The sequence below is a fragment of the Bubalus kerabau genome, chromosome 17, assembly GCF_029407905.1.
Source record: "Bubalus kerabau isolate K-KA32 ecotype Philippines breed swamp buffalo chromosome 17, PCC_UOA_SB_1v2, whole genome shotgun sequence".
Classification (NCBI taxonomy): domain Eukaryota; kingdom Metazoa; phylum Chordata; class Mammalia; order Artiodactyla; family Bovidae; genus Bubalus; species Bubalus kerabau.
The window spans coordinates 59076323-59095773 of record NC_073640.1 but is presented as its reverse complement, the minus strand read 5'-3'; the positions used below and the strand labels follow the sequence as shown (position 1 = coordinate 59095773).

The 19451-nt window shown below is 47.4% G+C and overlaps 1 protein-coding gene across 1 annotated transcript in view; it reads right to left on the bottom strand.

Annotated features, from left to right (window-relative positions):
- The window catches only part of TRPM4 (transient receptor potential cation channel subfamily M member 4), a 43184-nt gene that overhangs the window by 10087 nt on the left and 13646 nt on the right, over positions 1-19451 (bottom strand). The window contains exons 9-17 of the mRNA XM_055552795.1: positions 19284-19383; positions 16375-16487; positions 15755-16087; positions 15442-15573; positions 10081-10210; positions 9759-9904; positions 8081-8193; positions 7649-7726; positions 3055-3486 (exon numbers count right to left, since the gene is read on the bottom strand). Coding sequence (XP_055408770.1) covers positions 3055-3486; positions 7649-7726; positions 8081-8193; positions 9759-9904; positions 10081-10210; positions 15442-15573; positions 15755-16087; positions 16375-16487; positions 19284-19383 — 1577 coding nt within the window. The remainder of the gene's footprint in view (positions 1-3054; positions 3487-7648; positions 7727-8080; positions 8194-9758; positions 9905-10080; positions 10211-15441; positions 15574-15754; positions 16088-16374; positions 16488-19283; positions 19384-19451) is intronic.

Genomic DNA, 19451 nt, shown 5'->3' with positions numbered 1-19451 from the left:
ATGGAGAAAAAGAAGAGGTTGCAAAAGAATACATAACATATAGTATCTTTGACAGAAAACAACAAAATTCTGTAAAGCAATTATCCTTCAATAAAAGAATGAATTTTAAAAAACATATAGTATCTTCTGTGTATAGAAGAAGTATGTAAATGCATAGAGAAAGAACAGGAAGGATGTTCACGGAACTGTTGATGGAGGTAACTACAGAGAAAAGGAGGAAGCTTGGGGGAAAAAAAAGGAGAAATCTTACAATGGCTGAGGAAGATAATTGGTTTCTGTTTTATTCTCTTCTACACTGGGACATAATCTTGTTCAATAAGGATGTCCTTCTGCATTTCTTTGGGAATAGACTATATTCAGAGATGTTTTAAGTTGCTGGGAGATGAGACAGACGGGGCTTGAGGAGTTTATAATCTTGCATTGAGAAGAGAGACACAAAAGCCATGATCTAATCTCTATGGCGGGGAGCTCTCAGGATGTTAGGGGAACACAAAGGAGAGACCCAGAGTCTGAGAAGAAAAAAGGAGTTTCAGAGACACAGACAGTAAAGCTGAGGCAGAAAGGAAGTACAGAAGGCTGGCCTGGCCAAGGAGAGGAGGGAAAAGCGTTTCAGGGTCGGGGAACAGCATGTGCCAAGACCCAAAAACAACATAATGTATTCCCAAGAATATTTTGATTTTCCCTTTGCCCTCTCTCTGGGCACCACACAACATGATCTAGAAACTATAGAAGAAATGAACTAACATTACTGCTAAGTCACTTCAGTCGTGTCCGACTCTGTGCGACCCCATAGACGACAGCCCACCAGGCTCCCCCGTCCCTGGGATTCTCCAGGCAAGAACACTGGAGTGGGTTGCCATTTCCTTCTCCAATGCATGAAAGTGAAAAGTGAAAGTGAAGTCGCTCAGTCGTGTCCGACTCTTAGCGACCCCATGGACTGCAGCCTACGAGGCTCCTCCGCCCATGGGATTTTCCAGGCAAGAGTACTGGAGTGGGGTGCTGAACTAACATTATATACACATATATCCCAACCTGGGCAACAGAAAATACTTCAGGGTAATTCCCCACAATTTGTTTTATTAATTAGCTAAGAAATAAGCAGAAAGTCAAGATTTTTATGGAGTAAGTGAAAGTCACTCGGTCGTGTCCAACTCTTTGCGACCCCATGGACTGTATAGTCCTTGGAATTCTCCAGGCCAGAATACTAGCCTTTCCCTTATCCAGGGGATCTTCCCAACCCAGGAATCAAACTGGGGTCTCCTGCATTGCAGGCAGATTCTTTACCAACTGAGCTATCAGGGAAACCCTGATTTATCAGGGAGTAAAAATTTGATAAAACACTCAGGCTTCCCTGATGAAATTTAAAACTATGAAATTTGACCCAGGAAGATCAGACATGACAGAATTAAAGTCACAAAGTAAAATTCACAAACATAGTTTGAGCAGATTTTAGCAAAATCTGAAATGGATTAAAAACACGAGCACTGAACCAAATACTTGTAAAACTTTACTCGAACAGTAATCAAACTGAAGTAATTTCAGAAACTGAAAAAGAAAATAATTGAAGCTACTTTCACCACCCTGCAATATAAAATTGATCAAGGCAGTTTAAAGTAACTAGAAAATACTTCCTTGGTAAGAATCTGTCAGTCGAATTCTGATTACCATTTTATAATCATGCACATTCAAAATACCGAGGATCAAGGTCAAAGCCACTGGCCTTGTGAAGAAGGAATTGCAAGTAGTTCTCAGAGAGGCTGAAGCGTAGATGAAGAAGAGAGAAAGGAATCAGAGAGGCACCCCTGCAGAGAAGGGCAGACCCAGACCAGGTCCAGGGACTGTGGCGTGGTGCCGGGGAGCCCCGAGAAGCAAGGGAGCTCTGAGAGGCCAGCCCTGGGTATAGAAGACCCCTTGCAGACCCTGTAGAGGATGGACTAGGAAGGGAAGAGAATGGGGTCCAGGAAGCTGCGCGAGGGTCCAGGTGCGACAGGCAGCCATGGAGATGAGTTGGGGATGGGACAGAGGAAGTCAGGGGACCTGAGGATGGGGCCTGGGACCAAGGACTGTAGAGGAAGAAGAGGGAGAATGAGAGGGTGGCTCTCGGTGTGTGGCCTGGTGTCTGGGGGCCAGGACAGGGGTGCAGCTGCAGGGCCAGGCTGAGGACTAGAGAAACATCTTGTGAAGTCCAGATCTATTAATAGAACAAAGAGCAGTGGGATTCTCATTTTACCCCATCAGCCCCAAAGCCAGATACCCATGTGTGAGCAAACGACTTACAGAACATCTTTAGCCAGTACTTTCAATCAAGGTGGGATCTGAGCTTTTTTTTTTTTTTTTTTTAAGAAAAAATGTTGGGCACCTTTCATATCTAATGGCACATGTACTTTATCACCTGTCTTTTCATATTCTCTGTCCCAGTTTTTAATTTATTGTGTTCACTGATCTCGTGCCTGTATATATTTTTTGGTAGGTGCTCTTCTTATACTCTGGATCCCAGTTCTTGGTGGTTTTGTTCTAAATATCATCTCACAGTCTGCAACTTGTCTTTTCACTTTCATATGTTCTTTAAACACTTTTTTTTAAGAAAAAAAAAAGTGGAGTTGTTTTAAAATTGTGAACCACCATACTGTACATCTGCAACGGATACCACAGGTGGCTCAGTGGTGAAGAATCCACCTGCCAATGCAGGAGATGCAGGTTTGATCCCTGAGTCAGGAAGATCCCCTAGGGAAGGAAATGGCAACTCATTCCAGTGTTCTTACCTGGAAAATCCCATAGACAGAGGAGCCTGAGGGACTACAATCCATGAGTCGCAAAGAGTCAGACACGACTTAGCAACTAAACAATAGTACCGTACGCCTACAACTGATATAATATTGTACATCAATTAAGAAAAGAAGAAGCAGAATTGTATTTAGCTGCTGCCTGCCTCAGAGAAGCCAAGAGTTGAGGCCCCTAACCCCGCCCCTCACCTCCCATCCCCACCCTCCCACCCCCAGGAAGGAAGGGTCAGAGGTCGTCGTGGGCAGGGCATGCACGTCGCAGGGCACTCACCTGCAGCCCACGCCCAGAACGAAGCAGGCGAGGGCCACCAGGTCGCACTGGTTCCAGGCGTCAGAGAGGTAGAGTTGTAGGCGACGGCGCAGTGGGGCCCGGTGGGAGTCTGTCCCGGGTCCCCCCATGGCCAGGCTGCCCAGGCCGCTGCCCAGGCCCTGGCGGAACTCCTCGCAGAGCAGGGTGAAGGCCCAGAAGTAGAGCAGCAGCTCCAGGACGCTGGGCCTCTCGGGCTCGAAGTCGATGAGCAGCACGCGCGCAAACAGCAGCAGGAAGAGGAGGTAGCTGACCACATTGCCCATGAAGGCCGTCACCGGCGCCCCCCAGAACTGCGGCCAGCGGCGCAGGCGTGGCAGGCACCCCCCACAGCAGTCCCTGCGTCTGGGCGGCCTCAGTACCCCCAAGGGCATCTTCTCAGGAGGCTCTGTGGCCCTGTGCGGGAGAAAGGGGGAGAAGGGAGGAGGGCTCACTCTGATCTCTGCACCTGACTTTCACCACCATCAGGACTCTGAGCTTTCTGACCCTCCTCATCCCGCTTTCCAGTCAGTCCCCACCTTCACGCCTTCGGACGCCCTCCATCTCCTCGAGTTTTGACCTCTGATCTAACCTCTGAAATCTACCTTCAACACTGCTGAGCTTCCACCCTGACTTTCCCCACCCTTCTGACCTCTGGCCTCTGGCCTGACCTCTGACTCTTGTCTGGCTTTTGGCTCCAAGTCCCTCTTCTTTCACTCTCACAATCTCTGGCTCTCTGTCTGACCTTGGACCATCTACCTGACCTCTGGCCCTCATATATAACCTCTGACCTCCTCATTTCATGACCTTGGTTCCCCAGGTTTGACAATTCTGTTAACTACAGTTGGCACTTGCCATCTACCTCTACAGGGCTTCCCAGGTGGCACTAGTGATAAGAGATGCGGGTTGGATTCCTGGGTCAGGAAGATCCCCTGGAGAAGGAAATGGCACTGAAAATGGCACCCACTCCAGTATTCTCGCCTGGAAAATTCCATGGGCAGAGTAGCCTGGTGGCCTACGGTCCATGGGGTTGCAAAGAGTCGGACACTGAAGTGACTGAGCACGCATCTGCCTCTACAAGGATTAAATCAGGCGCTGCTGCAGCTGCTGACCTTCAACACCCCTTGAAGGGAATTCAGGGTGGAGAGCAGGAATGAGGCACTCTGTGCTCTGGGGAAAACTGGCAGAACAGGTTTTCAGATAGATATTTTCAGATGCTGATCTTATGAACCCAATTCTTGCATCTCCTCATATCTAGAAAAGCACCAGATTCCTTCATGGAACTCCAGCCTGAAAGTTAACTTCTGACCCACAACCAATTGCAGATTATCCAGCTGCGTTTTCTCAGTTAATTCTTCCTTCCTGATATCTGATCTCTCACTGTATAGCCCTACCTGAATTCTAACCTTCTTGGTCCACTCATATCTCTGGCCCTTTTCACCTGAGTTCTGATACTCTTCCCAGTTACATCCTAATTCTTAATTCTGATCTCAAATCAGAAACAGGAAAATGAATACTACTACAAATAATAAATTCAGAAAGCTAACAGGAAAAATAAACTGGCTTGGAAAGGCATCCTGTCTTTAAAAAAAAATAAAAGCAGAAAGGAAACCCCAAAGTGGAGACAACCCAAATGTCCATCAACTGATGAATAGACAGATAAAAAAAGGTAGTGGATTCAAACAATGGAGTATTATCCAGCAATTAAAAAGGGATGAAGCACTGATACATGTTACACAGTGGATAAATCTTGAAAACATGATGCTGCGTTAACGAAACCAGTCATAAAATACCACGTAGTATATGACTCCATTTACATGAAATATCCAGAACAGGCAAATTCATAGAGACAGAAAATAAATTAGTGGTTGCCTGAGGCTGGGGAAGGGAGGAGTGGGGAGCAAGACTGTTAATAGATACAAGATTTCTTGCTGCAGTGATGAAAATATTTTAAAATTAATTTTGTGATGATTTCACAACCCTGTGGATATACTGAAAACGACTGAGAATTGTACACCATAAATGGGTGAGCTGAATGTATGGGAACTATATCTCACTAAAGCTGTTCTAAAACAAATAAGCAGAAAGAACAATAACAGTTAAAGAAAGTGAGCTGCAGAAAGAAGAACTAGTGACTTCCCTGGTGGTCCAGTGGTTAATGTCTGCCAATGCAGGGAATACAGGCTCCTAGAGGCTGCGCTCCACAAGAGAAGCCACCAGAATGAGAAGCCCACGCACGGCAACTAGAGAGCAGCCCCCACTCATGGCAAATAAAGAAAGCCCTCGCACAGCAAAGAAGACCCAGTGCAGCCAAAAATAAAGAGTTTGAAAAAATAAAGATTAAAAAAAGAAAGGAGAATTAGCTCCCCAGTAACAGGAAAATATAGACCTGGTAACAAAAATATGTGGTGGGTCAGAATGCTCCCCAAAGTCAGGCATCTTAAATCCAAGCAAGACACACACAGATCCCTGGATGCTTCACTGAGGGAGCACCAGGAATCTGTCCTTTAAGAAAGTTCTCCAGGAAGGTGGCTCTCCACAGTGGCTAAGAGCACAGATTCAGGAACAAGAAGATCTGGGTTCAAATCCCACCTCCCACCACTGACCAGTCAATCACATGATCTGAGGTGGGTGACTTAATGCCTCAGTTATTTCATTTGTAAAATGGGGATAACAATAGACACGATAGCATACAATTGTTGAGAGAAGTAAATGAGCTGATTTCAAAATGGTTTAGTACACTGGCTGCCTACTGTAAGTGTTCTATAGCATCATCTATTTTTTTATATTTATTTTTATGTACTTATTTGACTGTGCCTGGTCTTAGTTGCAGGATGCGGGATCTTCGATTTTCACTGGGATCTTTAGTTGTGGCATGCAAAATCCTACTTGAGGCTTGTGGGATCCAGTTCTCTGACCAGCGATGGAACCCAGGCCTCCTGCATCGGAAGCACGGAGTCCCAGCCACTGGACCACCCGGGAAGTCCCCATCATCTCTTGTTGTCATTATCATATGGTACAAATGTTGGGAACTCACCAGGCAAGGACACCATTATGGATCCTGACACTGGAACCTTCTATCTAATTTATTTCCGGTTTTTTTTTTTTTTTTTTTACTTTCCTCTTCTACCTTGACAAATATTTTATGTTCTTTGTGCATTATCTAAAAAAAAAGTATACATACTATATTTAAATTTGACTTCACAGTAGGCGGTGTGTTTTACAGACTTCTGGCAGCCTGACTATGTTTCTAACAGTTACCAGAAACATTTTATTCTTCTAGAATATTGGGGCTGAGGTTCCTCCCTTTTCCTATTCAAGTGGTTAAAGTAGAGATGTGTGTGTGTATATGTTAGTTGCTCTGTCATGTCTGACTTTGTGACCCCATGGACTGTAGCCCACCAAGCTCCTCTGTCCATGGGATTTCCCAGACAAGAATACTGGAGTCGGTTGCCATTTCCTCCTCCAGGGGATCTTCTTAACTGCGAATGAGTACATTGTATTACTGTGGACCAAATATTTTGGTTCCCTCCCAGTGGGAGAATTAGGAGCTAAGGAATTAGCATATGACTAGTTTTTGCCAATGAAATGTGGGCAAAAGTGACGTGTCACTTCCAAGTGGAGGCTTTAAGGTCCAGTACCTCCCTGGTTGCCACTGGGGCTTCCCCGGTGGCTTAGACGGTAAAGAATCTGCCTGCAATGCTGGAGACCCAGGTTTGATCTCTGGGTCAGGAAGATCCCCTGGAGAAGGGAATAACTACCTACTTCAGTATTCTTGCCTGAAGAATTCCAGGGACAGAGATGACTAAGAGACTGACACACCTGGTTCTTGTCTCTTTTCCTGCTACCATGAAACCAACAACATCTCAGCTAGAAGGTGCTTGCTTATCCCAAAGTGGAGACCATGTAGAGCAGAGCCACAAACAACCCCAAAACAGAGCATGAATGACAACAAAATCCTCACTGTTGCCAGCCTCTGAGAGTTTGGGATGCTTCGTCACTGCAGCATCACCCAACCTAACCTAATACCATACAACCTTCTTTTTATAGAAAAGAAAGTTGAGGCTCTTGGGTGGAGCCACTTACAAAGTCAAAGTCAGGATTTGAACCCAGGTCTGCTCGACTCAGGACCAAGTCCTTCATGCCTCTGTTCTGCAGAATTACCAAAGATTGGTAAGTATTCTGTTGCATTTGCTTAGGGCTCTGATTTTGAAAACACCTTCATGGGTACCACAGCACGGAGATTAAGAGCAAAGTTCTTGGAGACAGAAAAATAAAAGTGGCAAAAGATCCCTAAATGAACCAAATCCACCCAGTTCTACTTGCTCTGTCAAGACAGAAATACATGTAGCATGAAGCAAATTGATTGCCAGTGAGGAACTCCTTAGCAGCAGAACCAAACGGAGAACCAAGCCTTGAGCTTGGCATCTGGGAAACCTCCTTGGTGTTTTCAGTGGCTTCAAGAAACCCCCATCTCCTGAAGCCCCACGTCTCCCCTCTGGCCTTGTTCCCAGTGCCTGGTGCTCCTGGGGCTGCCCCGGGTGCCCCCGCCCCTGTGAGGTGCTGCTGCTTCACTCACTCGACAGGCCCTTCCCCATTGATGTCGCCATCCACGTCAAGCATCGGGTCCTTCTGCGTGGGCTCCTCATCTGACTTCCTGGCGTGGAGGGACACCCAGAGTGAGGAACAGGGGAGAGGGAGGGTAGGAGAGGAGTTCTCCAGAGAGACCCAAACTCAGCACCCAGAGACATGGCAGGAAGGAGAGGAATTACCCCAAAGGGACCTGCCCCCAGAGCCCTGGTCAGAAAGCAGAGGAATCGTATAGAGTCCCCCGAAAGCTTCCCCTCCCGCAACGTGCCCCCAGTCTTGGGGAGGGAAGGAATGAACATGGTTAGGGAAAGCACTAGACAGAGCACGTAGAAAGGCGGCCAGAACTGAGCAGGAAGGAGAGGCCGATCACCCCACCCCACCCCCAATCCCGCCTCCTGCCAATCTACCCCCAGGGACTGACCTGAAGGTGATGAGGTCGGTGTAGATGAGTGGGGGGCAAAAGAAGGCAAGAACCAGGGCCCAGATGGGCGTGGTGCTGTCCATCTCCCCCCACCACTTCTGTGTCAGCAGAGACTGCGGGGGTGGGGAGGATTAGGAGCCTGAATCTCCCCCGCAACCCCCTCCCGAAGACCCCAGGCAAGGATTGGACCCGGCTCCAGAGCCCAGGGCAAATGCTCACTGCAGTGGTGGGGCTGGGGGCGGGGGGACGGAAAGGGGTCAAAGGCAAGGGCCACCTGTCGCAGATTTTAGTAGCGTTAAACAGCCAACATTTGTTAACACAATACACCAGATATTGGGCTAAGCACTTTGGACAGATCAGCTCACTTAAGCTTCACCACCCCCCCAGGAGGACAGGTACTATTATTTTCTCCTTTTCCATAGATGGGGCACAGGGAGGTTACGGAAGGGGCGAAAACTGGAACCCAGGAGTTTAACCATCATTCAGAGTAAAGGACTCTGGGAAAGTACTTGAAATGCCAGCAAGTCATTCCGCCAGTGAAGGTGGGACTCCCTGCTGCGTAGGCAAACCTCATACTCTGGGTGGGACTCACTGAGCCCCTGTCAGATTTAGACTAAGGAAACCAAGAGAAGTTTCAAAATGTCAGGACTAAGGACTTCCCTGGTGGTTAGTCCAGTGGTTAAGATTCCACATTTCCACTTCAGGGGGCATGGGTTCGATCCCTGGTCAGGGAAGTTCCACGTGCCACTGTGTGCCCCCCAAAAAAGAAAGAAAATAGAAACTGACAACCAGAATGCAAAAATGCGGGGCTGAGTACAAATAATGAGGTACGAAATTTACTCCCAATTATCAGAAATAAGTCTTTTTTTTTTTTTTTAATGTCAGGATTAGCAGAATGGGAGAGACAGAGGGGCACACAGAGCTTCCCAAAGGAAGGGTAGGATTCCCTAAACCAGAGTTTGTCTCCACCTGGAACACTAGGTAATTAATTGTCCAGGGACGCCATTCTGATTGTTGAAACCTGGAAACGGGGACCTCTCAGGGAAGTGGGAAGGACTTCTTGTGTGAGAGGCGGGACTTCCTACTAAAGTCACCAGTATTCCTGTATCTGGAATAGAATTTTTTTTTTTTTTTTTTTTTGGCCACATTGCACAGGCATGCAGGATCTTAGTTCCCTGATCAGGGCTCAGACTTGTGCCCCGTGCAGTGGAAGCACAGAATCCTAATCACTGGACTGCCAGGGGATTCCCTGGAATAGAACTTTTAAAAAAATATTTGTTTGTTTTATTTATTTGGCTGTGCCTAGTCTTAGCTGTGGCACGTGGGATGTTTTAGTTGCGGCATGTGGGATCTGACTCCCTGACCAGGGATCAAACCCAGGCATCCTGCATTAGGAACGCAGAGTCCTAGGCATTGAAGCACCAGGAATTCCTGGAATAGAACTTTCTAGAAGGGTGTGCTTTGCTGTGGGAAGGTTGGCTTTCCTCTGGCAGGGTGTGGGGCTTCTTTGGGGAAGAGCAAGCTTTCTGGGTGAGGGCTGAGATTTTCTGGAGGAGGGGTGGTTTCCAGGAAGGGGGTAAAGACCACGGACTGCCCATGGTCAAGACCATGGCAGGGGCTCATCCTCCAGACTTCCCAGAGTCCAGCTGAGGACTGTGTGGGTGTCTCAGATGCTCACCTGTACCCCATCCTGGGCAAAGAAGGCACGGGCATCCGCCTGTGTGGCAAGCTGCAGGCAAGTGGCATCACCCCAGAGTGGGCAGCGCCGAAGCAGCAGGCGGGCGGACCGTTCCTCGCTGCTGCGGTAGCATTCTCCAAAGAGGTCTGGGTGTGGGACATTCGTGTGAGAGGGAGGAAGAGTTGTGGGAAGACAGTGGGAGGGAAGAGATGAGGGGATTGCAGGGGAAGGGGCAGGATTACTAGAGAAGGAAGGGGGAGACTTACAACCCCCCTTCCTGGCTGCTCCCTGTAGTGCCCCCAGGCACCCATACCCCACACACCAACACCCAGCCCCTCGAACTTGGCCGCTAGATCCTTCCTCCGCGCCGCCTCCTCGGCCTCAGTCTCCAGGCGCCCCAACACTCGCAGCAACAAAGAGGCCCCAAGAGCTGAGGCCACAGAATTGGAACCCTGGAGAGACAGAGACAGGGGGTCATGGGTAGGGACAGAGTTTGAAGTGAGATTCATGGAGGTGGTAGAGAAGATGGGAGGAAAGCTTGTGATCAAGAGAAGGGACAGAGGCCAGAGGTCATCAGAAATTAACCAAGGGAATCAGAAACCAAGGATGTCTGCAGATGGATCTGGAAGAAACTGGACGTCAAGGGAACATGTCAGAAGTCAGATGGTTCAGAGACTGCCCGGGCTGGGCTGGAATTAAAAGGACATCAGAGCCGGGAAGCAGTCAGAGGTGTCACCTAAAATGGCAGAGGAAAAAGGAAGACAGCATCTCACGTCTTGGCCAGACCTGTTGAAACAGAGCTACACGCTCAGTCCGACTCTTTGCGACCACGTGGACTGTAGCCCACCAGGCTCCTCTGTCCAGGAGATTCTCCAGGCAAGAACACTGGAGTAGGTTGCCATTCCCTTCTCCAGGGGATCTTCCCGACCCAGGGATCGAACCTGAGTCTCCTGCATTGCAGGCAGATTCTTAATCACTGAGCCACCTAGTAAGTTGAGAGAGATGGCAGAGGCTGCTGCTGCTGCTAAGTCGCTTCAGTCGTGTCCGACTCCATGCGACCCCATAGACGGCAGCCCACCAGGCTCCTCCATCCCTGGGATTCTCCAGGCAAGAACACTGGAGTGGGTTGCCATTTCCTTCTCCAGTGCAGGCATGCATGCTAACTCGCCTCAGTCGGAGAGAACCTCAAAACTTGGTCCCTCCACAACGGCAACAAATAAGCTGGCTAAAAAAGAAAAAACTGTCGGGATCAACTTTTTCAGAATTCTGGAATCTAACATAAAATTTACAACAAACAGGAGAATGCTTAATGAAGAAAGATTTCAGTAAAAGAGCACTGTGACATTTTAACTAATCCACTTATCACTGCCAATTCCCCAGCACAGTGGTTGCCTTGAAAAAAATAGCCCATATTCCTGCTGCAGCTTGTTGTTATCAGAGGGAACAACTCAGATCTTAACTCTTTTTTTTTTAATGTCTATGGGATCTTCCCGGATCAGGGATGGAACCCATGACTCTTGCACTGGCAGGCGGATTCCTTACCACTGAGCCACCGGAGAAGCCCCAGATCTTACTCTTAAATAACTGTGGTTGCGTGTATCAACCTAGCTGGTGGCTCTCTGAAGGGACGGCTCAAGGGCTGGCTGTTGTTTCACTGTTCTTACAGCTTCCCCCAGAGCAGAAGTGGCTTCCCAGGTGGTGTTTAAAAACATTAAAGACAAACGTATTAGCCTCGGCTCCTTGACACAAATAATAAGAGTCAAGGCAAGCCAGACACACTCTGAACAACCCAGGAGGGCAGAGGGAAGCAGCAGGGAAAGGGGATGCTTGGGGGAGTGAGGGCTTTAAAAAGCTCCTACATGGGGCTTCCCTGGTGGCTCAGTGGACAAGAATCCACCTGCCAATGCAGGAGAAACAGTTCGATCCCTGGTCTGGGAAGATCCCACATGCTGCAGAGCAACTAAGCCCATGTGTCACAACTGTTGAGCATCTGCTCTAGAGCCGGAAGCCTGCACACCTAGAGCCTGTGTTCCACAAGAAGAGAAGCCACGGCAGTAAGCCCACGCACCACGACTAGAATGGAGCCCCGCTCGCTGCAGCTAGAGAAAAGGCTGTGCGGCAACAACTTGTGACGTGCGTGCGTGCTCAGTCGTGTCTCTTTGCCACCGCATCGACGGTAGCCTGCCAGGCTCCCCTGTCCATGGAATTTTCCAGGCAAGAATACTGAAGTGGGTTGCCATTTCCTACTCCAGAGGATCTTCCCAAACCAGGGATCGAACCCACATCTCCCAGGTCTCCCGCGTTTCCCAAGTCTCCCGTGTCTCCTGCATTGACAGGCAGATTCTTTACCACTGAGCCACCAGGAATACAGTTAATAAAGACTCAGTGCAGCCAAAAATAAATAAAAATTTTTTTAAAAAGCTGCTGTATATACCAGGAAATCTAGAAAACTGCAAATGACTGAGACTGGATGCGTGCTCAGAAAAGACTAAGGAAACCCCTAAGCTTTCATCTCTGGCTGACCTTTAGGCTCAACCAAAGCAGGAAGCTGAAGCTAAAGCAGAATTGTAAACAGCCTCCCCAAGTGTTGAAAGACAGCTCCACAAACAGCCAGTTTGCACAGTGGGAGAGTTTTATTCCCCCACCTTCATGCATTTAAGGAAATCTCTGTCAAGTCACTATCTGACCACTAAGCTAACAGAACCGGATTTCAGTGGTCATATGTAATAAAGAAAATGGACTTTACAAAAATAGAAAAGTCACTAAACAAACAACAACCCACAAGCAGCAGCAACAACCCCTGAAAGAAGGAGCTAAGCCGATTTCCAGAGTTGCCATATTATAATAGTCAAAATGTCCTGTTTTCAACAACAAAAAATCATGAGGGTTACAAAGAACCAAGAAAGAATGACCCATTCACAGGACAAAACAAATTAGGAAGCTGAGTCACTGGAATTACTAGAAAAAGACTTTAAATCAACTGTCTTAAATGTGCTCAAAAAGCTAAAGGAAATTATGAACAAAGAGCTAAAGGAACCCAGAAGAATGATGTCTCAGAAAATAGAGAATAGAAATAAAATATAGGGACTTCCCTGGTGGTCCAGTGGCTAAGACTCTGCACTCCCAGTGCAGGGAGTCCAAGTTCAATCCCTGGTTAGGGAACTGGATGCCACACGCCACAGCTGAAAATAGTGCCTGCTGCAACCAAGACCTCTCACAGCCAAATAAATAAATAGATTTTTTTAAAAAAAGAAATAAAGATATAGAGATTACAGAAAGGAACCAAGTAGAAATTCTGGAGCTGAAAAGTGCAATAACTGAAATGAAAAACTCTTAAAGGGCTTAAGAGCAGCATTAAGGAGGCAGAAGAAAGAGTTTGTAAACTTGAAGATAGGTCCACTGTGATTATCCAGCTTGAGGTGTAGAAAGAAAAAAGAATGAAGAAAAATAAACAGACCTTAAGAGATCTGTGGGACACCATTAATCAGACCAACACAGGCGTAATGGGAACCCCAAAAGGAGAGGACAGAGAGAAAGAGACAGAAAGGATATCTGAAGATAAAACAGACTGAAATTTCCCACATCTGATGAAATACATGAATCTATACATCCAAGAAGATGAAGAAATCCAAGTAGGATAAGTTCAAAGAGATTCACACTAAGAAACATTATAACCATTTAAAAAATTTAAAAAAGCAAAAAAATAAAAAAAAGAAACATTATAACCAAATTGCTGAAAGCCAAACAGAAAGAGAGAATTTTAAAATCAGCAAGACAGAAGTGACTCATGTAAGATCAAATAATTATATACAATAGTTACAAAACCATAAAACTCTTAGAAACATAGGGATAAAACTTTATGACCTTGTATTTGGCAATGGTTACTTAAGATATGCCACCTAAAGCACAAGAAATAAAGAAATAAAAAGGACAAATAGGACTTCATCAAAATGTAAACTTTTGTGCACCAAAGGACACTATCAATAGAAGAAAAAGACTGCGCACAGAAGGGGAGGATGTATTTGCAAATCATATATCTAATAAGGGATTAATACCCAGAACATATAAAGAATTCTTTAAACTCACCAACAAAAAAGACCGACAACCCAATTTAAAAATGGGCAAAGACTTGAATAGACATTTCTCCAAAAATATATAGATCACCGAGAATCACATGAAAAGATGCTCAACATCATCAATCGTTAAGAAAATGCAAATCAAAACCACAATGAGGTACCATTTCACACCCATTAGAATGACAATTATAAAAAAGAAAGAGACAGAGAGAAGAAGGAAGGAAGGAAAAAAAGGGGAAGAGAAAAGAAAGTAACAAGTGATGGTGAAGATATGGAGAAACTAGAACAACTGTGCATTGCTGGTAGAAATTTAAAGGGTAACCCCATCATGGAAAACAGTATGGCAGTTCCTCAAAAAATGAAACCTAGATGGTCCAGCAATTCCACTTTCAGATATGTACTCAAAATAATTGAAAGCAAAGACACAAATAGTTGTTCATACACTAATCAGAGCCGTATTTTCCACGATAGTCAAAAGGTCAAAACAATCCACATGTCCAGCAGCAGATAAACAGATAAAGAAAATATAGTATATCCATATAATGGAATAGTATTCAACCTTTAAAAGGAAGGATATTCTAACACATGCTATAACACTGATGAACCTTTATCTCAATTTTTAAAAAAATCTATATTTAGCTGATGACCAGATAACAATCCAAAGTTGAAGAACTCCTGTCAAGGTACTTCTTTGACACAAAAATAAGGTCTATCTCTGATCCTACTTGAATTCCATGACTTTCTTTTTACACTTCTCAAATGCGTCCCAACACCTCAGCTTTAGTCCAGGCCCCCATCCTGGCTGCCTGGAGGATCCCAGCTTTACTTTCCCATGCGCTGTCCTTGCCTCTAGCTTTGTCTGCTTCTGCATTGCGACCACAGCAATGCATCTAGACTGCAAGAACAGTTAAGGTGAAACGACGTCCCATCATCTTCAGGTAACAGCTAACTTCCTCACAGAGGCAACTATTTGAAAGGATGAGATTGAGGCATATGTACTGGTGGTGTTTAGTCGCTAAGACATGTCCAATTTTTTGTGACCCTGTGGACTGTAGCCTACCAGGCTCCTCCATCGGTGGGATTTCCCAGACAAGAATACTGGAGTGGGTTGCCATTTTCTTCTCCTGGGGATCATGCCTACCCAGGTACCCAGCCCGCAATCTCCTGCATTTCAGGCAGACTCTTTGGCTAAACCGCCTGGGAGAAGCCCCGATGCATATGCATGAACGGGGTAAATGCCCAGCATACATGGTGAATGGAAGAATCGAGTTACAAGAAATGCATAGTGGGAGAGGCAAGAGAAAGAAGCAGCACTCAGAGTCATATATCAAGAATGGAGGAGGACCTCCCCAGCAGTCCAGTGGTTAAGATTCCTTCTTCCAATGAGGGGGTGGGTGGGGATAAGGGTTCGATCCCGGGTCCGGGAACTAGGATCTCATGTGCTGCAGAGTATGGGCAAAATTAAAAATAAATCAATAAAACTTAAAAAAAAAAATGGAGAGGTGAGTGGGGGTACCAGAACCTTCCTGCTCAGGCACTGGAGCCCGGTAGGAAAAAAGGACAGGAATGTAGGAGAGAGTAGAATCAGAGATCAAGTCAGCACTCACCATCTCCCAGAAGTACAAGGCCATCTGAGCCCTGTTGAGCAGCAGTGCCCAGAGGAGCAGGTCGCTCCAGGGGGCCTGCCCGGGGACAGCTTCCATCAGTTCGGAGGCAGCCTTATCTGACAGCATAAAAGACTGCAGACGGGAAAGGCGCGATGAGGGTTGGCTCCGTCCCAGACCCTTCCTGACTCCGTCCCAACCATCAACCCCACACCGCGTTCAGTCGCACACCCAGCTCTCTGATCACACCGTCTCCTGGCAGAGCCCCGCCCCCAGGTCGTTTCGTGCTCCCCCTGCTCCCAACCTCCTTTCTTACATTCTCTCTGCTGCTGTCGCTCCGGTGGGTGCCCCCGGCGGGGAACGTCGGCGCGCACGTCTTCCCCAGCAGCATGCGCAGCACCTGCCCCACCTTAGGAAACTGTGGCTCCTCAGAGGGTTTAAGGGCTGGGGCTTTGGTGCTTGCACCGTGTGACACTTGGTCCAGAAGGTTGCGGATAAGTGAGTTGGGGGGCGCTGCGTTGTAGAGCTGGGCCAGGCGCACCGGAGTCAGGAAGTGGCCCAGGCTGAGGCCATGGGAGATAAGCAAGCGCACGAACTCCGGTCGGTCGTTCAGGAGGGCGTCCATGAGGGAGGCCTCCAGGTGGAAGGACTGGTGGGGGTGAAATGAATGCGGGAAGAGTTGAGCACAGAGACGGGCAGAAGGCCAGGTGAGGTCAGAGGTTAAGGACAGGAGATGGGAGTACAGAACCATGAGTGATGGACAGATGGGGAGAGAGGAAATAAGGTGCGGACAGACAGACAACCAGAGATGGGTGGACAATTAAGAGAAGGCTGGACAGGCCATAATGGAAGACAGAGCCAGATGTCAAAGGAGTTGGAGGAGGGAGAATGCATCCCTTTTGTCTGGATCCCCACCTCCGGGCCCCAACCCCTCACCCGCCATTGGATGTCCCCCCGGAAGAGTTCACTCTGGGCAATGTCCACACGGTTCCAAGCCACAGCCAAACGCAACTCGTCCAGGTAAGCTGAGGCTTCAGAGCTCCCACAGGCTGAAAGGGTGACAGGGACAGGGGGCATGAAGTCAGGGCGGGGGGACTGGGAACAGGACGAGCATCTGTATTGCTTCTTCTTGAGATGCCTGACATTTAAACTCGGTATAAAGAGAGTGTTGTTGGGCAGAGTCTGGAGCCTTTAAGAAGCCAGGCATAAAGCAGGCACAAGCATAAAGTCATTCAGCTCAGGGACAGAACACAGACCAGTGGTTTAGAGGCCCCAAGAAAAGGAAAAGGAATCATTTATATTCACTTTACATTTATTGAGGTAAGCTATGAGCCAGGTGGGCTTCCCTAGTGGCTCAGACTAAAGAATCTGCCTGCGATGCAGGAGACCTGGGTTAGATCCCAGGGTCAGGAAGATTCCCTGGAGAAGGAAACGGCTACCCACTCCAGTATATGGGGAATTCCATGGATGGAGAAGCCTGGTGGGCTATAGTCCATGGGGTCGCAGAGTCGGACCTGACTTAGAGACTCAACAGCAACAACAACGGGCCAGGCAGTGAGAGATGGAGAGAGAAACTGGACGCAGGCCCTGCCCTGAAGGAAACTCATTCCAGGGAAATATGTCCCAGAATCACATAAACATCCTCAGAGTGATCAGTCCCCTTGGAGGTGGGTGTAGAACGTGATCAAGGCCAGAGGAGGCTACAGTCACAGAGGTATGGAGAGACCCCAAGGGAGCCTCCTAGAGGTGGACAACGAGGAAGGGCTTTTGAAAGACTAGTAGGATTTCTAAGTATGCGTCTAAAATGAGAAAAGAATCTCTGAGGCAGCAGGGGCAGCCCAAGCAAAAGCCTCGGTGCAGGAAAGCACAGGATATGACAGCAAATGTGAGTCACCCTGGCTTCCTGCAACTTGGGAGTATCTGTGAGAAGAAAGAGGAGCCCGTAGCAGGAAAAAAAATCCAAACATTAGCAGGGCTCCAGGAGACCCTGAGGCCATTCAAAAGAACAAGGAAGAACAAGTGGGCTTTAAAACTTTGATCTCAAAGTGTGCAGTCAACCTCGTGTGACCTTGGGCAAGTCACTATTCCCCTCTCTGAGCATTGTTTCTTCATCTGCAACCCGAGGAGACAATCCTTCTAGGCATGGGTGAAGGATCAGAGCAAAGACGTGTGCTACCCGCTCAGCACCGGGCCTGGGTGTTCCTAGACTCTAAGAAGCATCCGTCCCCTTCCCCCATTCCTTCTTCACCTGCTGAAACCCCATCCCGTCAACTCTGCCAACACTGAGCCTGTCCAGCCATCTCCAGTTTCCCCAGCAGAGTTGCCCTGCTGCAAGCCACAGACTTATACCACCACCCCCTCAAACCACATCTTAGAGAGCGCTGTGTTTTCTCTCAGGAGGCTGGTGAGTTAACTTCTGTGAAGTGAATCACATTTGCTCACTGACTGCCATCCTCTATTAAAGGATGTGTCCCCATAAGAAGTGGAATCATATTAAGGAGAGCTCCCATTTATCAGACTTCCCCTGGGGCAGGCACTGCTGAGGCTCAAAACACTCCTGCCGGGCATTATCTCAGTGTTTTCAGAGACAGAAACTAAAGCTCAGAGAAGGAAAGTCTCTTTCTCAAAGTCACACAGCAGAGAGGGGGGCCATGCTGGTATTCAAATTTCAAATTCCAAAGTCAAAAATAACTACCTCACCACAGAATATGGTAGATGCAATTGGGGTGGGGACCTGGGGCTCAGAACGCATTAAAAATTCACACTATGCCTCTTGGGAGTTTTTTATCTAGGTGAGTGCTTTCCCTGTAAAACTCTTCTGACACCAAAATGACCCTCCACACACATCCCCACAGAGCCCTGGGGATCCACCTTAGCACTTATTTATCCCACTACCCCATCTTACTGACTCCAGGTTCTACTGGCTCTTCAAGGCCCAACTCAAATACCACCTCCCAATTGAATTTTTCTCGCCTTTCTGACAGCAGTTCCTCTCCATGTTTTTGTCTTGAATTTTACTTAAGATGTGTCCAAACAGCCCTGGTAGGAACTGCTTTTATCTCTGAAGCCTAAGCTAGTCTTGGCTGAATGAATAATGAGCTCCAACATCAGCCTCTACCATGTGGCCATTGCGCTCCCTGTCTTGGTTTTCATCATTCATTCCTCTAGTGAAATATCAGAAGTCCCTCACTGCGAGACGGCACTCTGGTTCATCTCTGATGCCACCACACCTCAGGGCTTAAAACATATCAGAGGCATGTAGGAAAGGCAGAAAGGGTGAGTGGATGGATAGACGGAAGAATGGATGGATAAGATGGACGGATGAAAGAATGAATGGATGAAAAGATGGATAGATGACAGATGGATGGATGGATGGATGGATGGAAGGATGGATAGATGAAAGATGGATGGATGGATGAAAAGATGGATGGGTAAATGAAAGACGAACAGATGGAAGAATGACGAGTGGATGGAATTGTTAACAGAGGGGTGAATAGATTGGTAGAAGGATGGGTGAATGGCAAGATGGATGAATGGTTGAACAGCTGATGGAATGGAAGGATGAAGGGAATAATGGGTAGATAGATCAGTGTACATATGGCTGGCTAGATGGATGAAAGGATGGGTGGATGGATGCAACAGAAAGAAAGCAATGTTGGAACATACTGAAAGTATCTTGGGACAACTGTCCAATAGCACCGTGCAAAGCCCCAAAAGGCACTGACAAAAGGAAAGAGCTAAAAAGAGGCACAACTTATTAGAGAGGATGGGTAAAGTGCCGAAGACAGGCGAGGTGTCCAAAGTTGAGCTGACAGAAGCAGAGGTTGGGGGATTTCAAGTCTTACCCTTGACAAGGGCCCTTAAGACAATGGTCTCAAATTCCTCAGGGCCGTCATCAGTTGAATAGACCGTCAGCAGCTCCTTCCGAGTCATGATCCTCTCCACCTGCAGAATACCAAATTCTGCCACCCCCACCCAACTCCCTGGTCCTGTCCACAGAGATAAAGGAGAAC